This window comes from Apus apus, chromosome 3 (assembly GCF_020740795.1).
Source record: "Apus apus isolate bApuApu2 chromosome 3, bApuApu2.pri.cur, whole genome shotgun sequence".
Lineage (NCBI taxonomy): Eukaryota > Metazoa > Chordata > Aves > Apodiformes > Apodidae > Apus > Apus apus.
The window spans coordinates 26103960-26129533 of NC_067284.1; the positions used below are offsets into that span (position 1 = coordinate 26103960).

Below are 25574 nucleotides of genomic sequence, written 5' to 3' on the forward strand. Positions count from 1 at the left end.
TTGTTGGCATTTACATATGTTTAGAAAGTCATTATAGACTCTAAACATTAACTCAAGTACCATTTCATACTTTTAATTACTCTTTGGTAGTTCAAAAATGATTATGTGTAAAAATTCCGTTTATGAGCTTAAATTACTAGAGACTTAAATAATCCAAACAGAGTTCTTGATGTTTCTAATGTTTTCACATTACCTTACTTTTTAATATTGAAAGATCAGTTTATGCTCCCATGTACGTACCAAAATAGGATTTTTATATGCATTTACCCTTCTTTTCTTTTGGAGTCATCCCAGAATAGTTTACTACATCATTTTCTCAAGCTCAAGATAGGTTATACATAATGTATGAGCTCTGTCTTCCATAGTAAGAAGTGAAATGACAACATTACATTTTTACTGGGCAGGGACTGGCCAGTCTATAGAATAGTAAGTAATATAATTATTAAAGATTATTAAACACTATTTGATCTGAGTATGGCACCAACACAATTAAATTATTGTAAAATTAACTAGAGCATACACGAGGAAACTTATGAGCATTTTTTACTTTTATGCCAGTTTCATATATGCTTTGGCATAAAGTCAGAATGGCATTGACAAACAATATTTAATTCAATGTAAAGTTAGTAAATAAAGTTAATCTTTTGAAAACTGTTGAAACAATTTGCCCCATGGGGCCTCAGTATTAACAGCTATGATATTTATTTTACTGTCCATTTGGTTTTCATCTATTTTAAAACTGTTTCATGAGTAAAGTTTTAATTGCCATAATATTATACTTTGTGCCAAAGCATGAACAAGGTTTTCTAAGCCAGAAAGAAACAAAGGAAGGAATAAAGTTTTGCATCCTACTTTCTCGGGTGCTTATGAGGGAACCTGTATTCCAGTCCCTAGTAATGACGTGCTTATATGTTTGACTAAGAGAGACATAATGTAATATGCCTCAGCATTCCTTTGTGTAGGAAGTAAAATTTGGATGAGTACCATAACTTGCAATTCAGAGTGTCTTTGTTGCTTTTGTCCACATTTTAGACCAGGAACTCTTTACTTCCTTGGTTTTTTCTCCTACTCTTCACAGAAGTCTTAGTATTGAGCTACCTGAAGGCTGGTAGTGCATACCTGTTAGGTGCTTATTCTTTTTCTGTGTCTGGCTTTAGAAGAGTGATTATTTCAAAGTACCTTAGGACTTCTTCAAGAAACGTTTAACATGATGTATTTTTCATATAGCCCTGTAGATTTACTTGCAATATAAACACACATAAATACTTAGTAAGTAAACTGCATTCTTCTTTTCAAAATAGGTGCAGAGGTTTGCAGGTATCTCAGAACTTCATCAGCTTTTGGTAAAAGTACACAGTACTATAAAGAATCCCTGAAAATTTCCCTTGGGGGCACAAATGAAGCTTGCTTCTTCTGCCTGAAGTTGTATTGAAGACAGGTTTTGAAGGGTACTAACTTGAAGCTGAACTGAGAGTTGTGTTCCAGGAATGCACTCAGCATACTCCAACCACTACTTGACACAAAAGCTAGTCCAAAGTAAAGACACTTTAGTACAGATAGTGGGGACCTTGTGCCCTCAGCCTCATTGTTTCACTGTCCAGATTTACTTCTCCTGTACTGCAGTATTTAATAATGTAGATAGAACCACAGTATACATCAGAATTAAACTGAGTTGAATGAAGTTGTAATTAATAGTCTACATACATTACAGACATGTCAATAATTTTTACCCTGACAACTGGTATTTCTACATTCCTACATTATCTATATCAAATATGACAAATCACACTGGCTAATAGTGTCAGGAGGTGGTAGCTGATCATCAAGATGTATTCTGGCTGCTTTGGTTTTATCTTTAACTGGCTTTTATCCAGTCATTCACCTTGGAATACTGCTATTGACAGGTGAAAATGTCTTTCCACATATGGAGAATAAATATTCAAGAAAAACTGTAAAAGTGTGCTAGATTTAGAGACACTTCATCTACATTTATGATATTTATGTTAAAAGACCAAATGGACAAAATAATTGAATTTAATGTGATTGATCTAGACCAGTCTGAGGTGTATGAGAGGAAGAGACAGTAAGTAATTATCTGATTTATTCTCCTGCTACTGTAATGTTAGTTTAATTTTATGTTATGTAGAGAATTTCTAGCCAAAATTTATTTATTCATTTATCTATTTATTAGTATTTTATTTCTTTATAGAAATACACATAGCTACAGAAACTTTTAAAATGAAAACCAATGTATTCTAATATGTGAATGCTATGATATATACATACTACCTGTTTAGCAATATAACAGAAATGCTTTCAGATCCATGTTAGTCAAAATAATGCCAAAGGCTAGTAAACCACTTTACAGGCTGGATATTTTAAGCTTAAAATAAACAAACCCAAACAATTCTTTTTTTTTGTTTGGGCTTTTCCTCAATGCCAAATCTCAATCTAAATTTTTAATTAATCTCTGTCTTCAGAAAAAAATGGTTTAGAGCTAAGAATTTCGAAAAAGAGCCCCAGTACTTAATCATTTAATGATTAATTTAATAACTTTGTATCAGTATATATTTAATCCAATTATAGTATTGTAGTGTAGCAGTAAAATGAATTCCATCCTGTGGGCTGTGGGGACTCATGGTTTTCTGCAACAGTCTGCAAATGTAATCAAGAAAAGCAAGCTTTTTTTCAATAGAAATAGACATTTACAGTATTGTAGCTCTCTTTGGAGAACTTGTATCAGTCTACAAAGCAAAGGAGGTGGAAAATGTTAGTGGATAATTGAATGTGTAAGTGACTTACAGTAATGATGTGAACCATTAATAAACTAAAAGAAAAACATAGACATGATCCATGCTACTCAGCCCTATTTGAAAGTAAGAGCAGAGACAGTACAGGCAGGCTGTGATAGGCTTCTGTCAAACTTGTAAAGCCTGTGGCAAGATTTCCTTAAGTCTTTGCTTCATTGAGGTTTCAGGAGTCCTCAGGGATCATTAATGCAGATGAGGAGAGAATGGAATAGTGTATCCACCATGTATAATGTGCAAACAGGTTGTAAAAAAGTAAGCACACTAATCTTGGTTTTGCACCATTTGGGAAATTCTAATTTTGATGAATTAAGGAGACTGAGTGCCTTTACATCATCCTAAAGAAGGTGCACTGTGAAAAGGAGAGAACAGAAGAAATAAGATTCTTTGCATTGCATTGTGTATATGTACACACTTGTGCAAAACTGAATAGTGAGTGGAATATAGGCAATTATAGCAAGTCAGAACGATAATTTTATCCCAGTCTTGACATCTTTTGTTGTGAAGATGGCTATATAGCAGACCAGAAGGACTTATATGTCTAAAAGTTTGTTTTATTTCACCCAAATTTAACTGCTGGTTTTGTAAAAGATACTACCTCTCCCCAACAACCTTTTTTTCTTTATGTGGTAGAAGGTAGTGGAGAATTAATCTCTTGTGTAGCTTTCTAACTATATGTCGGTCCTATGGAAAGTTTGTTTCACCACATGGATTGTTTAATCAGAGAAGTTGTTGCACCTACTAAATGGAAAAGTATCTAAAAGCGAGTGGTAGAGGAATAATGTTGCACTCATGCTGTCAAATCAGCATCAATACCATCAAATTATTTGTCAAACAACTTACATTTTCAGAGTTTTAAATAAATGTGTTTGTACTTTTAATAAGAAGATTACAATAATGAAATATAGCTATTTCATGTGAAGTTCTTCTCATCTGAATGACCTAATCATCTTGGCTCTTTTTATAGTGAATGAAGCGAAATAGACCTTTTTAGAATTGCACTGTTCTAAACCTATTCTAGGTATCTACTTTAGGATGAGATTAATCAGACCCCATAAGTTGCTATTAACTCTAAAAGACAGACAACTAGTTTAGATACGGATGTTTAAATAATTGTTGCTGAGAGCTAGTTAAAATGAAAATTACCCCTTTTGCCTGAGCATGTTTGCTTGTTTCTTTTAAGTCAACAAAGTGAACTAGCACGGATGTGCAAATGCTCACAAAGGAACAACCTTTTAGTGAAGGAATAATGGTAAATGTCTGTAATCCAGTTGTACTGCATGTGATGATACATACACCTCCTGACACAGACTACACCTCTCGTAGTAACTCAGTATTGTCAGGGCATTGGTATGAGCGTGGGAAAATAATTGCTGAATTCTGCACTGCCATAATATTTGGGAAAATGCTAGCATGCTTCTAGCTTGGGTTGCCTAGCATTCTCCCAAACAGTCTCTGGCTTAGTATAGTAGACAGAGAGCTAGATTCCCAGGAAGAGCCTTGTAGGTCTGCTCTGGGATTCTTTTTCCCAAAGTCTAGATACTTAAAATTCTGATCCACTATAACCTCCCATATAAAGAAGGAATCTAGGCTCAGTTTACAGTAAAGGTAGGAAATAAGTGTTTCTAGAAGCTTATTGAACTGCCCAATTGGACCACCTATCTAAATAAAAGTTGGTTTGTTTTCTTGAGATTCATATTTCTCTGCTGACTATGCATGTAGCCTAAGCTAACTTGTTCAAATGTAGCCCTCTAACTTTTGGAAGCCTGAATTTTAACAAGTAAAGCCCAACATTTTTGTCCAATTTACAAACTAATAAAACAGAGGCATTTTGCATTTTCAGAGGGTTCAGTCATTGGACAACTTTAGCATAGTTCAGGAAGACAAACAGGATGTCAGACTCCTTATCATTTCTTCAGCTGAGGTTGATCTTCTTAGCATCAGGAGAAAGGCAGTGAGAAAAATTATACCAACTCTAATTTGTGCCATTGTAAAATAATTAAAGGTTTTCTGTGGATATATTATTTACCTTAAAGATGTCTGAATAAATCTATATGATTTATCTTTGGTCACTGTGGGAACATCTAATGTAATTGAAACATGATAATATAATTTGCATAAAGATCAAATTCATTGGCATTATGTTGTGTTTGATATTTTGTATCTTTGTGTCTTCTTTTTTTTTTTCTCTTTCCTTTTCTGTTTTCAGGTTTTGACCTAGTGAAGTGTGAAGATCCTGGCATACCAAATTATGGCTACAAGATCCGAGATGAAGGACATTTTATAGACACTGTCATTTTATACAGCTGTAATCCTGGCTATACAATGCATGGTAGTAGTATTATGACCTGTTTAAGTGGAGATCGAAGAGTTTGGGACAAACCTTTGCCTACTTGCATAGGTAATATGGATTTTGATAATGAAAGGTTTTGGTCTGGTGTTTCAAGAAAAAAATGCAAATGTTCTGTCTTTCTATACTTTTTGATATGACAATCGTGCAAACATACTTGAAATTTCCAGTGAAGATTTACTGTGGAAATCCAAGTATTGCTGCTCTGAAATAGATGACTGGCTTTTAATGGCTAAAAAGCTTCTGGGAAAGCTTTTTAGGCCACCAAGATGATCAAAGGCCTGGAGCACCTCTGCTATGAAGACAGGCTGAGAGAGTTGGGGATGTTCAACCTAGAGAAGAGAAGGCTCCAGGGAGACCTTATTGCAGCCTTTCAGTACCTGAAGGGAGCCTACAAGAAAGCTGGGGAGGGACTTTTTGTCAGAGAAGATAGTGGTAGGACAAGGAGTAATGGTTTTAAACTGAGAGAGGGGAGATTTAGCTTAGATATTAGGAAGAAATTGTTCACTATAAGGGTGGTGAGGAACTGGAATGGTGGCCCAGGGAGGTTGTTGATGCCCCATCCCTGGAGGTTTTTAAGGCCAGGTTGAATGAGGTTTTGTGCAATCTGGTCTAGTGGTAGGGATCTTTGCTCATGGCATGGGGGTCGGAACCAAGATCTTTAAGGTCCCTTCCAACCTTAATGATTCTATGATTCTGTGATTCTAAAGCAGCTTTCTGCTGTGGTTCTATTAATATTATGACATGGTTTGAGGGATCAAACCAGCAGGATAGCTAAGTAAATCAGTCACCTTTTTCACTCTACAGTTATCTTCCTTCCTGGTAACAATTTGGTTTTCAGCAATGACTTTGTGGCATGTATATAACTTATTATTTGTTACGAGTGTTGCTGATAGTTATTTGATTCAACTCTTTCATCATCTGTGTACAGCTCTGCTTGAATAGTTCCCCATAAGTAGCATCTTTTAATACAACTACTTGTAAGACAGCACTATAAATGACGTAGGAATTTAGGTACATCACTTACAAAGCTATTTATCATTTTTGATTCGGTGGCACCTTATTATTTACTGTTATCAAGTTGCACTATTGTCAGGGTCCATCTTTATGCTGGCCAGACAACAGCATGATGCTTTAAACAAACAAGGTAAGCGTCATTTTGTTCCAGATGCTTAACTCTGCAACTGGCCTCTCCATAATGTTAAGATAGCATTGATAATAAAATGTTTTAAACTAGACACTGCTTACTTTCAAATCATAGCTTTGTGGGCATATGCAATTTAAATTTTTAAATACTAGAGGAAATTACTAGGCAATACCTAACTGCTTTTTGATGTAATTAAACTTCATTTTATATAGAAATAACTTGAAAGCATTAAACTAAAAGCATTTTGACATTAGAACAACAAAGAAGGCAATTTTAATTGCAAAACTCAGTGCTGTAAAATCTGAGTTTGAACATTCATAATTACTTAGAGAATCCGAACATGTTATATGAGATATTTCTTAAGCATTTTTGCTCTCTTGCTGATGCTAAAGTTGTGCTTTTGTAGGCCCAGTTCAGAGTGAACTACTCTAACTGGTAAAACGACAACCACAAAACTATGGTTTATTGCTTTGTAACAAGGTAGGAAAGAGATCATTATATGTGTATTTTTAACTGGTATATATGTCCTGGTTTGAATGTATGTGTACTGCTTCAGAGATAGTAGATGAAAATGGACGTGCAAAATATTATGGTCATTAAAAATAACTGTTCTAACTTATTTTGTAGCTGAGTGTGGTGGTCAAATTCATGCTGCTACATCGGGGCGCATTTTGTCCCCTGGTTACCCAGCACCATATGACAACAATCTTCATTGCACTTGGATTATCGAAGCAGATCCAGGAAAGACAATAAGGTACATGCTTAATTTCATTAGTTATTGTTGACTTAAGTATTTTATAAATTATAATCTATGCCTGATATTCTCATGCTCTTCTACACATTTTTTTTATTAACTCCTCCTTACATCACTAAAGCTGATACTTCTCATGCTGGCATTTAGGAATACTTTTCCTCTAGGGAACCTGGGTATCTAAACTGTGCAGGGGACACTTAGGCATCCAATTCAGAACTGTTAATTCCATTAGGTCATGTAGCGTATAAATCTTCAGTGGGGTAAAGTGGTGCACTGCTATGCCTTTTTCTAGCTGTAAACAAGCTAAAGTTCCAAGCTGTCTGCTGTGGTTTCAGAAGTCTTCCCTTGAGTAATTTTAATGTCATTCCTTTATATCTTACTGTCATAGTCAATCTAATAATTTGTTTTAAATTGAATACAATTATTCAACTGTTTCTTAAATGCATCACCTCAAGTAGCCATAAGGTTCCTGATTCAGTGGCACGAGTGTTCAGACATCAGGTATCTTGAACCTTGTTGGATATCTATTAGGAATTGTCTTTTAGTCATTAATGCTTTGATCTGATGAGGGTTCAACAATTAACAGCAGCAGCAAAGAATTTCTTCCTAATGCCTAATCTAAATCTCTCCTCTTCTAGTTTTGATCCATTCCCCCTTGTCCTTTCACTGCTACCTTGTGAAAAGTCCCTCCCCAGCTTTTCTGTAGGCCCCCTTCAGGTACTGGAAGACTGCTATAAGGTCTTCCTGGAGCCTTCTCTTCTACAGGCTGAACAGCCTCAATTCTCTCAGCCTGTCCTCATAGGAGAGGTGCTCCAGCCCTCTGTTCATCTTTGTGGCCCTCCTGTGAACTTGCCCCATGAGCTCCATGTCCTTCTTATGTTGGGGGCTCCAGAACTGGACACAGTACTCCTGGTGGGGTCTCACGAGAGCCAAGTAAAGGGGGAGAATCCCCTCCCTTGACCTGTTGGCCACACTTCTTTTGATGTAGCCCAGCATGCAGTTGGCTTTCTGGGCTGCAAGCACACGTTACCGACTCATATTGAGATTCTCTTCCACTATCACTCCCAAGTCCTTCTCTGGACTGTTTTCAGTACATTCTCTACCTAGCCTGTATTAGTTCTTGGGATTGCCTCAGCCAAGGTGCAGGACCTTGCACTTGGCTGGGTTGAACTTCATGAATAATAAGACCAGCAAGATCTCAGAGGACATTGTGAATAATCACACTTATGAAAATTGTTGAGATTTTAAAAAGAAGTGCATACAGGAGTGGGAGAATGCTTTTATGGACAGACGATGGAAAGGTTCAAGAACTTGGGCAGAAGGAAATTACTAACAGAACTTTTAAAAGTTTTTCCTCATCAGTTTGACATACTGACAAGAAAAACTATAACACCTTGCTGTTGATGTATCACCAAATCTCTTGAGTAGAAGGAATACTAATATTTAAAGACTATTTCAGCTCAGTTTTGCTGTAGTAACGCACAGATTCAAAAACTTTGAAATGGCAAATTCTGTTCAGTATTAAAGCTAGTTTGTCAGCTCCCAAAAGGAAGTTCCTATGAAAGCAAGAATGTAACAAAAACATTTAACTTCTAGTCAAGATAGATAATGTTAATTTCTGTCATTTTAAAACAATGTATCGATACTAGTGTGTTTAATGATATGCAACAGAGATTAGTTTTACACTCCGGTAAGTGTGGTAAATGTGGTACTTCAGAATATTAGCTATTTATTTAGCAAATAGTAAGGTATTTCATTATTCAGTTTATGTGGGCTATAGTTTTAACTAAGCACTTAAATGAAAATTACAACTTTTTAAAATTAAACAGGCAAAACAATATAAGCAAATGCCAGGTTATTCACTTGCAAGTTTTTTTTTTCCCTTTTTTATTTTAGTAATCCCATTTCACTGAGCCAAATGATGAATTCACTCCATCGTATGTGATTTCAATGCATCATTTACATTTAAATTACAATTTTCAAATTAATTATTTCCAATTAATGACAAATGTAATGAAGAAACATCAACAAGCAACTATTTAGAAAAGAAAGTTTTTATATTTACCCATTTGATTTCTTCAGTGTTAAAAATGTGAACATTCAGAAGGTGAAGCAAATGCACATATTTTGACTAATAACATAGCATTCTTGAACACCTTTCTAAATATAATACTTCACCTGAAGGTAAATACAGATTATTCTATTACAATACAGTTTTATATTTTGTTAATTTTGACATAAAGTGAGGATAGGATAGTGCATTTTCTGTTTTTGTTGAGGAAAGAAAAGTCAACATTTCCTGTGCTATGTGTGCTACTGTCCAGTAGCTACTGCTTTTTTTCAATTGCATATAATTCAAGTCAATCAGTGTTCTTGGTATCCTCATTTGAATAGAGGATTTCTTTGATGAAATCATAGTTCCTATACCTCAATATATCTATTATAAAAATAAGTTAATTTATAGAAAAAGTACTACATGCCCCATAGTGGTGTTTTCTGTAATTCAGGCATTTATAGAACAGAATAGCATCTCTCTTAGAAGATCAGCTCATCCAACAGGAAAAATGGATAATTCTTCAAGACCACCAGCCCTTCTTCATTCCTAAACAGCATCTCAAAATTAAGTACAGTTTGGGAATGACTGCTTGGAGTTTTGTGTAATTGTGTTTAGTGAGTAATTAGCAGTGTTTTTACTTTCTCTTTGCAGTCTGCATTTTATTGTTTTTGACACTGAGGTGGCTCATGACATCTTGAAGGTATGGGATGGGCCTGTTGAAAGCAGCATACTTCTGAAAGAATGGAGTGGCTCAGCCCTTCCAGAGGATATTCACAGCACTTTCAGCTCATTAACATTACAATTTGACAGTGACTTCTTCATCAGCAAATCAGGCTTCTCCATTCAGTTTTCAAGTATGTAAATAATTTTTCATCTCAAATGGAAAAATTAAATAGACTATTTATATGCATTATTCTCATCTATATGAAAATGCAAATACCTACAACTAGGGCAATTTTTCAATTTCCTTTGAATGTTAAAGTTTTCTTATTCCCTGCTTTGTACAGTAACCGCATGACTAGCATTATCTAATTAGCATTATTTAACAATAAATGAGTTTGTACATAAATAAGTTTTCTTCTGCACTGATAGCTTTAAATGTTCACACCAGTGCTACCTAATAATACATTCTTTTGTGTTTATACTTCATGTTGTTTGGGGTTTTCTTCTCACAATACTGGTTGAATGATGCATCATTTTTATGACCCTAACCACTGTTTAGGAACTTGATTAGGCTGAAGAATAAAATATATCTTACCATATTGAAATATCTGTAAAAATTTGCTGTTAAAATAATAAAATTAAATTCTCAGGTATAAAGTGAAAGTTCCTCTGTATACAGAAAAGCTGTGTTCAATATTGTACATGGGATCAATATTGTATAACTGAATATGTGGAGTTTTTCTGTGATATTATGACTGAAGCATTGAAGACTGCTGGAAGACTATATAATTGTCTTTGCCTCATTACATCCTCATATGTCTAGATCTAATGTATGTAAGTGTATTTCTGCTCATAGGAACACAGGAAAATTATGAATTAATAGAAGGTGTGAGAGTAGGACTATTATTTAAAACCTGTAGGTGCTGTCATTCAGAAGTAAAAGGTACTTATAAGTTTTCAGCGTTGTTCTTTGTGTGAAGAAATACAGTTGGGAGGTTTCCTTATTTCTAAATAACGCATTTTATATTTACCAGTTTGTTTCATTTTGCTTGATTTTTCTGAATACAGTACCCCCAAACCACAGGTTCTTTCATCAGCCCTAAGATACGTAGTTGAAAGTATGCAAAATGAATTAAAGACAAAGGGCAGAATAAATGTTTCTAAAATTTCTGATCAGTGTGCTGTATAATATGCTGCTTTTCATGTTGTTTGGAAGAAGTTAAGTTTATATTTGTGGAAATGAAGGGGTTTTTTACTCTGTTAGAGTTAGGAAATACATTTTATGTTGTGTTATATGAAGATACTTGTAAGTTTATGCACAAATTTTGGAAGGCGGAAAATGCTTAAGCAGTTAGATTTGTCAAGACATTCTTTGACCTTCAGTGATACTTGTAGTTAGTAGGAGACAATTTAATGCTTTAAGGGTGAAGAACTGATTTTGTCATCTTAGTTTAATATCTGATGGATGCATTTAGTGATCATACTGGCAATTGCAGTGTGTGTCTTACTGGAATTAATTGGAATTAGTGGTGAAGAACTGAACGCCTCAGCTCAAGTAAGAGGAAAATGATATTAAGGTCACTTTCTCCCTACTTGACAAATGCAAAGTTGTATTATTTTTTTTAATTGTAAGGAGTAAAAAAATATTACTTAAGGTATTTATTACAGTAAATGTTAAATTATTTTATCTAAAAATCAGTGCTTAGTTTATTTAGTCTCCTTGAGACAATGGGTAGACCACTGTGGCCTTGATCTATAAATAATTTATACTAACTCATCTATGGATAAATGAGGATCTTTGCACACTGTAGTATTCATCATGTATTCAAACTGTAGGCCAGGTTATAGCAAAACTGTACAAAATACTGAAATTTCACTACTTTTGCAGTTTATAACTCGATAAATAAGAGACCTGAGTTGCTTAAACTTCTTTCTGGTAAATGCAGGAGATGAAGATGTTTTATTACAAGTTCTATGAAGGCAACTGCTCAAGTTTTGTGTCTTTGTCTCCCTTGAAGGATTTTCAGGTGTTTCATTTATTAATTAGTATAATTTATTTAAATACTAATTACAATCCAGTAAAAAACTTTGAGTGCAGAACTGCACAGGCTTGGACAACTTTCAGTAATCTGGATCTCTTATATATGCAACTTCTGTATTGAATTTTGCAATTGGGATGAGTATCTATGTCAGTGAATATCCACTTATAGGATCATACAAAGGATATAGACCTGAAACTATCAGGTCAAATGAACAGCTTAAACAAAAAGCATTAAAGTACTAAACTTCAGCTGGAGATTTTGTTTCACTGTGCCGTGAACATGCTGATTACTTTGTATTCTTTGCACTCCAGGATGCCTTTATTGCATCTGTCTAAAAGGAAAAAGAGTGCTATGAAAGCATAGTATGAGGTAGATCACAAAGTATCACCTATAAATTGCTTACTGTTGATTGTAAATGTAATTAGAGATATTTTTAATGGAAAAATAGACAGGCCCGAAGCTTACTAAAAGTGCCTTGTCTTGCCCACTCAGCTCAGCACGTAGAGCATCAGGACATGAACTGACAAGAGTGATTATGTTAATTCTAATCAGTCTCATTCTTTTCATTAAAACTTAATTACCATTTAATCATGCATAAAAAGACAAAAAATTGAGTTCACTGTACAAAATTGACCTTTACTCTGGGGGTTAAAATCATTTAAACTTTGTAGTACAAGCCAGGGATGTCAACCACTTCTTTCTGGTCATGAAAAACTAAGTGAGCACAAAAAGGGTATAGGCAAATTTGATATTTGGCTCCTTCATTCTAAAGAAACAAAATTCCTGGCAGCAAAAACTTCCTGCCTAAGTTAATAAAAAGACAGAAGTTCTTTACCCTAGCTTAACTCTGTCCTAAGTGTCTAAGGTAAATGCAATAAATTTCCCTCCGAAGCTGCCTTTTTCTTTTTATCATCTGTAGGTCTAGTTATAGTCACATACACTAAACCTCAAGCTTCTGGACATGTGAAATGAATCCTACTTGTCTTTTCACAGGTATCTAGTTCCCTTTGAGATGCCATAAGGTATTCTGAGTAGTCTTCATTTGCCACTCCAGAAGGTCACACACTCTTAAGTCCTTGGTCATGTCTTACAGTCCTGTGCCACCTTGGATATTGTAGGGCAGCTATGTTGAAGCAGATCAGTTTTGCCCTGAATGTTTAACCTTCAGCTACTCCAGACTTCTGTAAGCACTTGGATCCCATATTAGTGGATGGTCTTTTGCTTTTATTGACATGAGGCTTATTTTATTGAAAGCTTGTTTATATCTAACCATATAATTTTTTAAATTAATATTTAATAAAACCAATAGAAGTGGCAGGTGGTAGGAACAGCACTGACAGTTGCTACTAATAATTCTTACAGACTCAATTAGCCTTGTTTTAACAATACCTAATAGTAGTTCTGCTCTTACATTTTAGCCTGTTTTTTTGAACTATATTCTCAGCTGTCGTAACTTAAGATTAACTATATCCTTTTCTTAAATGATACGTTCGTAATTCCTCAGCTCGTTTCATAGAATTTGCTGCTCAAGGCTATAAGACATCAAACAATTATTCACACTCGTCTTATGATGGGAAAAAAAAACATTTTTTGAAATGTGTGGCTTTTCTAGAGTCAGACGTCTGGTTATATGACATTGTTACTTTCTCTTAGACATAGTATTCTGTAATCATAGACTTTAATTAACATTATACCTATATCTGCTTGCATGTGAACAGAAAGCTTATCTTTCTTTGGCTAATACACAACAACTGCCAAAAACTTCCAGTAAAGTAGGGAAGACTTTTTTTCTCCATTTCTTTGTAATATTTCTGCTTTATTACAAGAAATTCAGACATTCATTTTATTGAAAATGAACATATGACATGAAGGCATTTGTATGGTTGGTTTAGTCCAGTTTTGTTTTTTTCTTTTTGCTTGCTCTCCCAATATTTTTAAAATTTCCTCTTGAAGTAAATGCAGATAGAAACAATGATGAGTAAAGATACATTACTAAATTTTTATCTTAAAAACACAACTTATCAATTATGATGATAAAAATAAGCAACTTATACTAACCAGTTAATTAGAGCAATTATTTGGAAATTATTGTGTCTGATGGTGACATGTCTGTTGATATCTGACTTCCTCTGAAAAGAGCTTAAGCATCAGTGGTTCTGTATTTGATAGTTCCTAATGACACTAGGTTTAATCTGACAGATCTGTTTAAGCAATGATGCCTGATTCTGTCCAGTTTTGTAATTCCATTTAATCATTTGTTTGTCTACAATAATTCTTGAAATAACCGTGTCACCTATTTATCTTGTAAATTGCTGAGATATCTTTTTAATCACATGCCTAATGGCCTGAGCTACTACATTTAAGTAGTATAAGGATTTCCATGAATCTTCATTGTTAGGATTTGTCATGCAATTGTTCCAGTTTGATTCAAAATTACATTATCAAGAAAAGGGGTTTAGCACAAAAATATATTTTAAAATAAATTTATACATGCTTAATGGCACATCTGCCTTACTAACAAACTAAATTTTGAGTTCAAAGAAAACAAAATACTTAAAAAGACATTCCTTGTTAAAATGCATAGAAGGATGCAAGACACAACAATTTAATAATTTCACAGTTCAGTCTCCTGCTCTCTGTGATTCTTTAAATGTTTCATTGAGTGCTCACAGTAACACATTAGCATGAAACTATGTCATAGCATTTGTTTCCATAATATAATCCCTGCCGTGGGAAAGGCATCCTCAACCACACAGAGGCTAGAAGTCCTTCACTTGGTTCCTCTGGAACTAAGCAGAAATTAAGTTTGTAGGGTACTTTGATAACTCTCTAAACTTGTGAGCTTTTGTACTTCGAACTTAATCAAAGAGGCTGCATTAGAATTTGGATTTCTTTTTTCTTTACATATTTGGACAATACAATAAATTTAAATGTGTTGTTGATGCTAATCTGCTCAGTTCTTAGTTTGTACATTTACATGAGATACTTTTAAGAGAGCAAACACTGTTCTTTTATATTTGGAAATGTTTGTTAGTCTGCAAGTACTGCAGACCCGATGTAGAGTGTCTCAGCTTTGATATGCCAGAAAACCTTCTCAAATGTATTATGTAAGCATAGTGCACTAAATAGGAGAACGTTATGGATTGCTTGCAACTTACAAACCTAGCTCCTGAAAAAGTCGTGTCTGCAGCTCAACACTACAGCAAATGGCTTACATGAATGTTTACCATAGACCTAGTGGAAAAGATATTAATGAAGGTGATGTTTGCTTTTTCTTGACCTAAATAGATTACAGTCTAAACAGAAAAAATCAAATGTAATCGAATCATAGGATTTTTTAGGTTGGAAAAGACTTTTAAGGTCATAGAGTACAACCATTATCATAGCTCTGCCAAGTTCAACACTAAACCAGATTCCTAAACATCACATCTACACTCTATTAAATAACTCCAGGGATGGTGACTCTAACAGTCACCTGGGCAGCCCATACTGGTGCCTGATAATCTTTCAGTAAAGAAATGTTTCAGAACAAGCAATTTAAATCTCCCCTGGTGCAAATTTGGGACATTTCCTTTTGTCTTGTGAATTGTTACTTGGGAGACAAGACCAACACACACCTCTCAGGAAGATGTAGATAATTATAAGGTCTCTCCTGAGCCTCTTCTTCTCCAGGCTAAACAACCCCAGTTACCTCGGTTACTCCTCATAAGACTCATGCTTTAGACCCTTCGCCAGCTTCGTTGCCGTTATTCATTTGCCCTTCTGGTCTTGCTACTAAAAACTGAGGCAGAGAAAGCACTAAGTACTTCTGCCTTCATCACTATGTTTCCCCCTCCATCCAATAAAGGATGAACATTTTCCTTAGTCCTCCTTTTGTTACTAATCTGTTTATAGAAACATCCTTTGTTTTCTTTATAGTGTCCTTCAGGTGAAAGACAAATTAGGCACAAATCTAAATGTATTTCTCACAAGACTACAGACACACAAAATATACGTGTCATATTCTCAAAACCAGTCTTCTCTTGATTTTCAGTAAAGTTTTAAATCAACTTTGAAAATGTAATTGGGGAGCCAAAAGAAGATCTAAAATTGGGTTCTTGGAGATTATTAAATTATAAACAGAGAGGCTTAACACAGTGACTGCCAACATGTTGAGGTCTAAAAACTTGCAAGCAAGCTGTGGTTTTCCCTGCTGCCCCTTATTTTGGCAACTACCTCTAGTTCTATCTTTTGTGTACACAGAAGCCTGCTCCACTCTAAGCAGATGAGACAGTAAGAGATGGAAAATCTGTTACCCTGTGACCCACTGATTATCATGTAGCTTGCTGTTTAGAACACATAAGAGTAGTGAGAAAGTGATTTAGTTCTTTTCCAGCTTAATGGAATTCAAATCCCTTCTCCTGGCTATGCCATTTTAGGCAACTAATTTTTCTCAGTCATTTCCAAAAAGTATAGCTATGGTACTTGTTTTGATTTAGCATCCTGGAGTCTAAAATATAGTTATTACTTTCCGTGCTTTACAGCCTGTATATTTTGTCTTCAGCTTCAAGATTCTGAAGTAATCATGTTTGTTTTTTTAAAAAATATTCATATAGCAATGTTACATCACAGCATGAACATGGCCTTTCTAATAAATATGTAAGCTAGGTATTAATTGCATGTCTATATATTAGTGTAGGGTCTGAGAAGAAAAGAGCCTTAAGAGCAATACCAGAACTGTTGATTTTAAATGTCCAGGTTACTTATAACTGCATATAACCTCTATACCCTTTAGATATTGGCACAATACCAAATGAAGCAATAGTAGATTTGCAGTTTTCTTGCAGTTACAGAACCTCTTGAGAATCTTGAGAACTCAAACAACTTGGGAAGGAGACAAGTTGAAAAGTTGACAATCTGTCTGAATGTTCATTTAACTAGATGACACATCGGTGCTTAAATGTCTGGTGTTTTGTTTAATTAGGATCAAGGCTTTTTGGCATGATAAAAAGGTTGTTAATTTCAAATACATAAAGTAACTTCTGAGGCTGCAAGAACAAAAGTGTAAAGAACATTTTGGTGCTTATAAAACGTTTGTGATTGCTTTTAAGATTTTAAACTTTGTATATAAGAAATACAGTTTAACAGTAAAATTAATATTAAAAGGCATCAGTCCTTCATAATTGGAGCATACTTGACAGACAAAATGGGAAAAAATTTATTTGCTGATACTATACTGCATAACCTTTTAAGGAGATAATTAAGATATTCGGATTTGTTATTTATTTTTTTTTAAGGTAGTGATTAATTACAGATATGGGCTTATTCTCATATATTTGAAAGAAATACAATTCTTTAACAGATATGCAACATTGTGATCCATTTTTAGGGCTGTTATTTTCTGTCAAATAAGAAGTAACTTCTCTGAATTCATGACCATGATTTAATTCCCCTGTATCTGAGTATATATTTAGTAAACTGCACTAATATAGGACATTAGGTAAATTGTTGGAGTGGTGCCTGGGGAGTGCTTGCACAGTACTCATTAGCAGTGATAACTGTTACTTTAATTTTTGGATTGACGTTTTTAAAATCTGGTGGAAAAAGTCCACCCCTGTTAAAAACCCTACCATGGCTTTTACTTCATTTAGATAATAGGACCATCCCAAGGTATGAGATGTACTATTTTGGAATGGAAATGAGGTAAAAAATTATGTGTAATAAAATTATAAACAAAGCACTTGTGTTTGTAGTGTGTTAGTTATCAAAACCCATGAATCCTTTTATAGGAATATTTCACAGTTACTCTGATTTGTCTGAGTGACCACCTATTTGCCAGAACATGCATAAAACCATTTTGCTAATCTAAAATGTTTATTTCTCATTTTGCTCATTATTTTTTCAACCTTTGTGACTCCTGAAAATATACAACACAGAGAAAAAAAGAAAAAAAAAAAAAGTTTTCTGGTTGTGGAACTGGGTAACTGTTTTGATTGTGTAAATGTGTAGTTGCTTTTGCTTATTTCTTGTAATGGTATACTGTCTTGGTGTGGACACAAGTAGATGCAATTGTTAATACAGAAAATGGATTACCCGCACACTGTGGTCACAAAGGTTGCAGTTTAAAACCAGTTACCCCTTCTCTTGTCACTACATGCCTTTGAAAAAAGTTTTAAGAATGGCATATATGCTTTTAATAAATTACATCAGCTTTTATCTGAATTCTGTTCATTGGTCTGATCATGTCTTACAGATACCAGAGCAAAATTATACCTTAAAAAGACATCAGATGTAGAATTGAGATGGTTATGAATCAGCTTAAGAATGAATCAATTGTCTGATGCGTGAGCACAAAAGAAAGTGTACCTAGTACCTAGTTACATAGTTCATATTAGAAAAAGAGACAATAATTTAATACTGAAATTTTACATCTGTCAAGGATTATCACTTGCAGTACTGGAGATGAGCAGAAGGCTGTAGTGTAGCAGGTTTTTTTAACTAAGTCTTTGGTTTGTATTCAAGAAGTTTAAACTTGGTTGATTGAAGATGACGAAAGCAGTAAGGGGACTTATTTGTACATGCACACCAATATAATTGGTGGTGATTGTGACACTGGATTTTTGACTTCTTATTTTGGCTTTTGCTCACAATTGTGGTAATTTCTTTGAAAAAGACATCTTTGGGTAGAGCAGCCTGGAATGGTAGGAAAGAGAGTACAATTTAGTGATTAGGGGACAGTAGCCTCCAGAGATGGGACCTTCTTTCCTTGGCAATACTTCAGTGTTTACTAAATTCAGGATGTTGAATACCTGAAGCCAATAGAAGAATCCTGGCATCTTTCACAAATCCAGTGGATGTAGATTTATGTATCCACTTTCTGGATGATTGCTTGCTTTAAGTGATACCATACCGATTGTTCTGCTCAGTTTAACATTTCTTTTAAATTAATTTGGGTTTTTTACAAAGCAAAATCCATTTTCAAATTCAAGAGACTGAAAATAGGTGAAATATTTTTCTTAGATTCAGTTTGCGCATACTCCGAAGATTGTTCTTTGCCCCTCAAATTGGAACTTCAAGGGCTACGTAAAATTGCTATTTTTTTTCAGCCAGCGGAGGAAACATGGCATTTACATGCTACAGGATATTAAGACTATAAAACAATGTTATTTATTTTATGATACTTACCCTAGTGTGCAAAAGGCATCAACGTACATAAACAAATCTGTTTCGATCACCAGAACATTAGAATGATAAAAGGAGTTATTAGCTCTTTTAATGTATTAGCTCAGTGTCCAGATACTTGTGGAAACAGAGAAACAAAATAACTTCCTGTGTTAACTGATGAGTAAATAACATTGAGCCAGCACTGGTTGGAGTGCTCATGTAAAAATATTGTACTTTTAATTATGGATGTTTAGTATCTACACCCTAAAGCTTTTGTTTAATCATTGCCTTACAGCTTCCATTGCATCAACGTGTAATGATCCTGGGACACCACAGAATGGCACCAGATATGGTGACAGCAGGGAGCCTGGAGACACTACCACTTTTCAGTGTGACCCTGGATATCAACTTCAAGGACAAGCTACAATTACATGTGTGCAACTGAATAACCGATTCTTCTGGCAACCTGATCCTCCTACATGCATAGGTAATAACAGCAAATGTTAGTCTCTGTTTAAGATTAATACAGATCATGTTTTTTGTTCAACTAGTGGGTGTATGATGCTCATGATGGAGTGATGTTCTCTGCAGAACTCAGTTATTTCATACTTATGGTTACTGGCAGGCTCAGTCTCAAGATAAACACTATTTTTGGGTGTAATTTTTTCACTGAATTCTTTAAACTTCATGCAAGTTTAAAATTGACTAACTCTAAATCATTAAATTCAAGCAGCAATTCAGATATAAAAAAAATTCTTGTTGAAATTATCTCATTGGAATGGTCTTCTATGTAATAATTTAGTTACATAAACTGTGGTCTATTCTTTTTTCTAAAAAGTTTTTGAATTATGTAATAGATTAAATAGCTATCCTGTACATTCCCTAGGAAAATAAATACATTTTCTGAAGCAACATGCCTCTTGGGAGAGGTGGATGCAGAGAAGGGGGTCCAAGTGACAATGCTGTTGAAAGAAATTAGATATAATTATACAATACCAGGAAATGGTGGGAGATCTTCTTTCTTTGAAACAAGTTTTGATTTTAAGGTTCCATAATCCTTTATTGCATTAAGGTTTCTCTGAGGCTACTAAAAATCACAAGTTTAGAAGTCTTGCTGAAGTTTATTTTTAAGATCATCAGTGTAGGTCTTCTAAGATTAGAGCTAATCAACATCTGTTAAAAATTATCTGCTAGGCTTAGTAATTTTTTAGATCTGTATTATTTTATTGCCTATTTAAATAATGAAATGAAAACCTATTTTCATGATCCTAAAAAAAACCCAAACAGATTAAATGTGTTACAGTAGCACTGGAATAAGCATAGTGGTTTTTCCTTCTAAAAGCCATTTTGGACAGGCTCTTTCCAAAAGAGCAAGTTTGCAAACTACTGCAATCCCTCTGTTTCTCTAAAGTGTTTAGAGGTATCTCAAAAATGCTGGGAAATAATCACCCCATATTTCTTTAAAGTCAAGTAAAAACAAAACAACCCAAAACAAACAAACAGAAAACAAGGAAGAAGAAAATAAAGAAGGAAAGGAGAGAGTGCCTTTGGGAAAAAAGTGTGTATTACATAGTGTTATTCTTCCATATACTCAAGGTGACTTTGAAGGGGAATGCAGGCATCACAATATTAGGAACCTTAAGGTTCTGTAAAGCCATTATATGTAATTTTAAAACTTAGCAGAAAGTCCTTACTTCTGTATGCTGACTTATAAACACAAAATTATTTACATTTAATAACTGTCCTACTCAGCGCTCCAAACATTGTGTGAATTCCGTTCATGACTGTTTAATGTTTCTGCTCTGTTGGTACTTTATAACTTTGACAGTGGTTATCGGAGGCTGAATCATCAGCACACCTAAGGAATATGTGACATATTTCCTGGAACTGTTATTTGTGAATAAAACAAAAAATAATTAAAAATTAGAAAAAAAACCCCACCCAAATAATACACAAAAAATACAGCCTGGATCAAAAATAATGCCAAAAAATACCAAAACTACAGGTGCGAAAAACCTCAGATGCATAAATATACTAAAAGTTTAATGAAATAAATAAATAATGGAGGGGAACATAAGTTTAGCTTGTTTTCATAAATATCACAAGAGGAATGTCTTTGTTAATGTTTTCATTTGGTTAAGGAGCATGGTTTCCAAGTACATTTTCTTGCTCATGGTTTAGTTCACAATTTTGAATCTTTCTTCAAGCTTTTAAAGGAAACGAAACTGCAACATGTGTTCTATGAGTGAATCTGATGTACTCCAACAACTTGTGAGCATTTAGTCTATTGGAGCAGACTAGAAATGACCAGAAAAAATCTTTCATTAAAATTTCCAGTTTCCAGTTCCAAACCCTTATTATTTAAAAGCTAATAGATGCTTGTGAATTTAACATGTGATCATATTCCTATTTCTTTTTACATTGTGACAGCTGCATGCGGAGGAAACCTGACAGGCCCAGCAGGAGTTATTTTATCACCTAACTATCCACAACCTTATCCTCCTGGGAAAGAATGTGACTGGAGAATAAAAGTAAACCCTGACTTCGTCATTGCCTTGATATTCAAAAGGTACCATTTCTCGATGAATGCCTCTTTTTAACAGGATTTTAAATGTCACATCTAAAAATGTCATCTTTTATCACTTCTTAAAGCTTCTAATTATATTCTCTGGCTAAGTCCTGTTGCATAGAATCATAGAATCATAGAATGGTTTGAGTTGTTAGGGACCTTAAAGATCATCTAGTTCCAACATTCTAATACAGGCTATATCACTGGTTCCAAAAAATGTAAAATAAAATAATACAGTTATATGGCATTTTTTATATCTAACATATTCCTGAGCAACCAAACTTCCTGTGTAGTGGAAACTCTGTCTGCAGCTAAGTTCTTGACGTTTCTTACAAATACAGGCTAAATACACTTTGCTTGGAGTGCATAGATCAGGAAAAAAATAATAAATATACTTATTCAAGAGACAGAAGATGTCTTATTAATGTTGTCCCATAATTTAAAATATATTTATTTCCTCAGTATTCTATTATCCATATTTGTATTTGCTACATGGATTTTTAGCACAAATTGAAGTTCAGGGATGTGGTCATACTCGTGTTCAGTTTATAATTTTTGTTTGAATCAGGCCTGTATTATCATCTTACTTATTATATCTATGAATGCAAATTTCTTTATTTTTCTGATTCTGTGTGTGATTTTAAAGCTAAGAACGGTAACAGTCTTCTTGGTGTTGGTTTCAATGGACAGTGATCAATTCTGATCCTGTTGGAAAGATGGCATGTTTAGAATTTCTTTATGCAATATCAGCACCCTTTTTGTAAACACCTCCCCCCCCCAACACCACCAAACAAAAAAAACCCTCACAGTTTCTCTTATTGACTGATTGAAATGTGTTTTCTAATAAAATGTTGATACACAAGAAATTAAAGAATCAAAGTCTAAGATACTCGAAATGTTATCATCAAAAATATGATAATTCTGTTCTTGAGGCATTTGATCAAATAGCATCGAGGAATGAGAATAGTTCTCTACTAATTGCACTCTTGAAAATGTCACATCATAGGTATGGTAAGTAGCATATTTATTTGGACTGCCTAAATAATCAGCTCAAATTATCCATTTCAAGTAAGACAAAACAAGCTTTGAGCTACTCAGTATTCAAGTTTCTTTATTAATTCTATTTTAAGGAATACAAGTATGAACAACATAATGGAATTTGCAGTTTATCCTGTACTTCCAGTACATTTTTTAAATAAATGCAGTCCAGTTGTACACACTGGACTGCCTATGTAATTCCTAAATTTTATATTCTGTGCTAGAAGTTCCTAAATTCTCCAGACAGAAATCTCCCTTAGAAATCTGAAATAAAAGGTTATGCCATAGCTTCCCAGTTTCATTGCACTACGTTTTACAAAAATATCTTGATGTTGGAGAATATTCTTGGAAACTCATCCATCTTCTGTTTGATGGTGATTTTAAGGTGTAGATGGTGGGGTTGTTAATCTTGAAAATGTTCTTAGAACATTGCTAAAAAAAATAAAGAAGGAAAAATGGAATCCAAATTAAGGAGAGGAAAACCAACACTCTCATCTGTACACCTGCGGGTATCAAACAGACAAAATGGAAACATTGTATCACATCTCGTTTTTAATAAATACTGGGTTTTTAATATAAATTGACCATAAGAGTAATATTGATTCATATGTAGTGAAAAATTGTTCAAATACATGCTGATAACTTTGTAATAGAGAAACAAATTAGTTTTACAAATATATTTGATGTTAGAACACAAATAACTTAACACAGTATCACAAACCCCCTCTGATTTATATGAAATATTAGTGCTGAAATAACTCCATCTTTTCAATTCTTTCAATATCTTCCTTGATTTTTTAGAATGGAATGGAATTGAATGGAATATTTATTTGGAAGGGAACTACAATGATCATCTAGTCCAACTGCCTGACCACTTCAGGGCAGAAAAAAGTTAAAGCATATTATTAAAGGCATGGTCTCAATGTCTCTTAAACTGACAGGCTTGAGGCAACAACCATGGCTCTAAGAAGCCTGTTCCAGTGTCTGACCACCATCTCCATAGATAAATGCTTCCTAATGTCCAGTCCAGGCCTCCCCTGACTTGGCTTTGAACCACTCCCATTGTACAGGGAGAAGAGCTCAGCACCTCCCTCTCATCTCACTGTTCAGAAAGCTGCTTTTCTTATATTTTATTCTATGTTCCTACTTTATCTTTCTACCTAGCTGTGTATAAATTTCTCATATAAATGCCTGTTTATCTGTATGTTGTCTCAGAACTAATCTAAATTAAATTCCTCTGAAAGGCATTCCATTCATATTTTCTTCATAGTTGCTTTGTGTAGACATGTAAATGTCATCAAATGTGGCATAGCATAGATGGTTTAGTGAGAATAATAGTAATCCATGTTACTTTATCATAATTCATGTATCATAACTGATAAAATTTACTTATGAGAAAAGGCAAGTTCCATATGAAAGCATATTGTTTCTAGAATGGTGAATTTATGTTTGTAATGGATGGATTTAGTATAATTCAGTTTAGCTAACTAGAAGCTGGACTTTTAATTTAATCTGTTTCTCTGGATCATTCCTGTGGTCACTAATTAAGGACAGCCTTTCTGCAGCAGGTGATTCATTCCATCTTGAGAAAGACAGGTGGAAGGAAATGCTGCTTCTTCATTGACTGTAGACAGAACTTGCATTATGGTCTGATAGTAGATCTTCTGAAAAATTGGTGTTCAAATCAGTGATAAAGAGAACTCAATAGAAAGTTAGTAAATTTTCACTGTGAATCATATTTTAAAATAAAATGTATTAGGCAGAAGATTGGCAGCCACAATCACAGTAGTGTTTAAGTCAGAGAAAAGAAATTAAGAGTTAATTATCTTTTCCCTTTATTTTCAGTTTCAATATGGAACCCAGTTATGATTTTTTACATATTTATGAAGGAGAAGATTCCAACAGTCCTCTAATTGGCAGTTTTCAAGGCTCACAGGCTCCTGAAAGAATAGAGAGCAGTGGTAACAGTCTGTTTCTGGCTTTTCGCAGTGATGCTTCTGTTGGAATGTCAGGATTTGCCATTGACTATAAAGGTACTGTTCTCACCATAACCTATGGAAACATAAAGGGAATGAAATATTATTTAGTATTTATTGAGACTCAAATCTCTTGATTTCTAGATATACTGAACTGCCAAATACCTCTTTTCATCAGTGTAGATTAAAAAAAAACAACAACTATTATCTGCATGTGTACAAAGAAATGGTCTTTATGAAATCTCTTTCACATTACATATGCATATTTTCAGTTTTCAGGAAAAAAAAGTAGAGCCAGAAGCTTCACATCAAAAGCAGCATTTGGGAATGAGTTGTAGAATAGTGGAATTGTCTTACCCAATTAGAATACATGAGCTGCTGCAAGAAGCTGCTGCTTCCTTGCTGATACATACTAATAGGTTTTCCTTTCTACTTGGTTGTTGAATCTACATATGTATTTTTTAATAATTTCAGCAGGACAATATTTGCATTTTTTGTGGGGTACCTACCAATAGCCAGAGAATGGGTTATGCTGACACACACTGATGTTAAATGCTGGTTTGCTTTTTGGTCACAGATGCTGTCTTTGCTTGATTGTCATTTCTGCTGAGATGTATCAAACTGTTTTTCAGGAGCAAAAGTGCTGCCTGAGCTTCTTATTCTTGACAATGGAAGTAAACCACATTAGGTACATGTCGAAAATGAACGAACAAAAGTATCTAAAGAATATAGAAATAACATAATAATAAAAGAGGGAAGTTAAGAACTACAAATTTTTTATGTTTAGTCTTTATCTTTCATCCAGCATCATGCATTATTCTTCATGTTGGCAAGGCTTTTCTTCCACAAGTAGCTGTCATACTGCCATAGATTAAATCTTAGTCTGTTTATTCCTATCTAAACTTTAAAGAAAATACAAATAAAATGGGAAGAAAATCAGTTGCTGGAAGTCTTGTTGGCCTGCAAGGAAAGGAAGTGACAAGTTGAGCAGAAGGAGATAAGAGATAAAAATCTTCACTGTGTGTGTTT

At 34.3% G+C, this 25574-nt stretch overlaps 1 protein-coding gene across 1 annotated transcript in view; it reads left to right on the forward strand.

Annotated features, from left to right (window-relative positions):
* The window catches only part of CSMD1 (CUB and Sushi multiple domains 1), a 1033138-nt gene that overhangs the window by 840874 nt on the left and 166690 nt on the right, over positions 1–25574 (forward strand). The window contains exons 24-29 of the mRNA XM_051614951.1: positions 5017–5208; positions 6932–7058; positions 9766–9968; positions 19258–19449; positions 21393–21531; positions 24415–24602. Coding sequence (XP_051470911.1) covers positions 5017–5208; positions 6932–7058; positions 9766–9968; positions 19258–19449; positions 21393–21531; positions 24415–24602 — 1041 coding nt within the window. The remainder of the gene's footprint in view (positions 1–5016; positions 5209–6931; positions 7059–9765; positions 9969–19257; positions 19450–21392; positions 21532–24414; positions 24603–25574) is intronic.